Source organism: Haplochromis burtoni, unplaced genomic scaffold, assembly GCF_018398535.1.
Source record: "Haplochromis burtoni strain Fernald_Lab_line unplaced genomic scaffold, NCSU_Asbu1 Contig_37, whole genome shotgun sequence".
In the NCBI taxonomy this organism is placed as follows: domain Eukaryota; kingdom Metazoa; phylum Chordata; class Actinopteri; order Cichliformes; family Cichlidae; genus Haplochromis; species Haplochromis burtoni.
The window spans coordinates 2,785,471-2,787,891 of NW_024582398.1; the positions used below are offsets into that span (position 1 = coordinate 2,785,471).

Consider the following 2,421-nt stretch of genomic DNA (forward strand, 5'->3'; position numbering starts at 1 on the left):
GCATTTGTAGGTCTGTTGAAATATTGGTTCACTTTTTTCCTTTTTTAAACACACTGCAAGTGCCTCCCCACCTCTAATTCTATGCATGATTTACCAGTGAAATTTAGTTACTTACATTTTAAACCTTCACACAGTGTTACTCAGTAACACTGTGTGATGAATAGTATAAAATATAAATAATTGCTTACTCAGTAACACTGTGTGAAATGATTTACAATGGTCAAACTTCGTCATATCTGTGTTGTGGCAACAAAACTATCACAAACTATCCAAAACTGGACTGAAAGGGTTTTCCCATAACTGTAATGTTCTCCATGTTCATATGTGAGCAAGAGTTCAAAACCATGACTTACATGTGTATTTTTGTTCAGGGAAAACTACGGGAGCTTTATTTATTGCACCTCCCATGACACATAACTGATCTGATACTGGTCTGATACATACACCCACGATTATCTGTAAACCCTAGAGATGGTTGTGAGGGAAAAGACCAGCCCATCTGGCACTAGTAACCATGACACGTTCAAAATCTCAGAAATCACCTTTCTGATGCTCTTCCTGAATTTCAGAAGATTGTCTTAAGGATTTCTACATGCCTAAATGCACTGAGTTGCAGCCATGGGATTGGCTGATTAGATATTTGTTAATAAGCAGTTCAACAGGTGTACCTAACAATGTGGCCTCTGAGTGTATATACACACAAGTTTTTTTATTTGTACACAGTACATCTATGAGGATTACATTATCACAATGAATGAAATGCAATGCTGTGTTGTCCTCTGTACATGTCTGTGTCTTCTACCTTAATGTGTGAGACTGCACAGCACTCAACAATCTGTGACAGCGACCAGATCCCATCCCCACACACTGCACTCGGCGCTTTAACAGAAGTAATCATTATAATGCATCTTCTGCAATGCAGGCATCAGCTTGATAATCGCCTTTTTTTCTTACACAGCCTTGTTATTACCAGATCACAGTGAACTTCAGGAACCCTGGACAGTAATTTAAGGCTTATTGTACATCTTTATAAACACAGATAATGGTCGGCTGTGTGGCTGTGACTCTTGGTTGAGTCGCCACTCTAAGAGTCTGTTGTTTTCTGATCGACACTCCAGGAGGATGAAATATGCTGATGCTTATCTCTATAGACAAAATACTGCTAAGGCCAGTTATTAAATCAGCTCTGTGGCCACAAGAGTTTACTGGAGGTGCTTTGCTTCATCAAGTATTTATGTGATGAGTTCATGTGATGCACACATGAATGCTGCAGAGCATTTGCGCACACAGGCACATATATTATCAGTCTTGCCCCCTCTTCCTGTTTCTTTGTTGGTGGTGTTACATGACCCCTGGCTTTGACTTTCCTTCTCCTTTAAACAGAAACCACAGATAACGGATACATCATCTCCACTGTGCTGGTTGTGTCCCTGCTGGTGCTCATCATCGCACTGCTAGCCTGGTACTTCCTCAGGTAAAAACTCCCACCCTGCTGGGATTCAGTTACTTCACCTTATCCCTCTCCCTGCTCTTCACTCACTGGCTATTAGCCAGTGATTATAACTGTTTGACTAGGATCTGACCCTAACTAAAGGACAGCTGTTTTTTGCTGAGTTAGCTATCCAGAGTAATAGTCGGTAGTGTTATTAATAGTATAATAGTGTGAGAAATGTCCTCACAAAAAGAGAGGAAAGGAAGTTGGTGATCTCCTCAAAGATGCTAATGAGGTCAGACAGGAGACCACTGCACCGACAAGACGGGAAAAGCTGGAAAGCAGGAGCTGAACAGCATGTAGTCCCAAAGGAGTAGTTGAGTCACACAGGGGGTTGGAGGCAAAAACACGACAGGGTGACATCTCTGGAGATGATACGGGAGCCATGAACTGGGAGAAGCTTAGAAGAAGCAGCAACACTTAACCACAAGACACAGCCGTAGGCCTGGCTGTGAGCACCCGAGAACACCGTTTCTGTCAAATGCAAGGACAGCCAATTTCTCTGTCTTATCTTCTAATTGTAACAAGCTTGTCTTTCTGACAGTTAAGATCCTAGGGCTAATTAGTGAGACAATGGAAGACCAGGGGTATCATTATGTCACTTCTGTGGTGTTTTTTTTTTTAACCTAGACTGAAAGAATGGCAGAACATGGAGCACACCACAAGGAAAACACAATTCCACAGAGAGCAATAGCTCATCCTCCAAAACACAACTGTGTCAGGGAAAAACATTTATCAGACTACTGATTTGGGAATAGATTCACCATGACTCAGAATTCCCACATCGCCTTTTTACAAAGCCTCCCTGGTGACATGAATAGGGAAAATATTGCTGTGTCGCCACAAGATGTTTTTGCTTCACGCGATATTATCTCTACAGAGCTCTCCAGCTGTGGTCTGTAAACAACAGAATCTGTATCTTGTAGCCA

At 41.8% G+C, this 2,421-nt stretch overlaps 1 protein-coding gene across 2 annotated transcripts in view; it reads left to right on the top strand.

Moving 5' to 3' along the window:
* Window positions 1-2,421, top strand: part of ptprea (protein tyrosine phosphatase receptor type Ea) — a gene marked incomplete in the record, with an annotated part of 71,005 nt that overhangs the window by 52,091 nt on the left and 16,493 nt on the right. For both annotated transcript variants that reach the window (XM_042219750.1, XM_042219751.1), the window contains 1 exon segment: window positions 1,384-1,474. In XM_042219750.1, coding sequence (XP_042075684.1) covers window positions 1,384-1,474 — 91 coding nt within the window.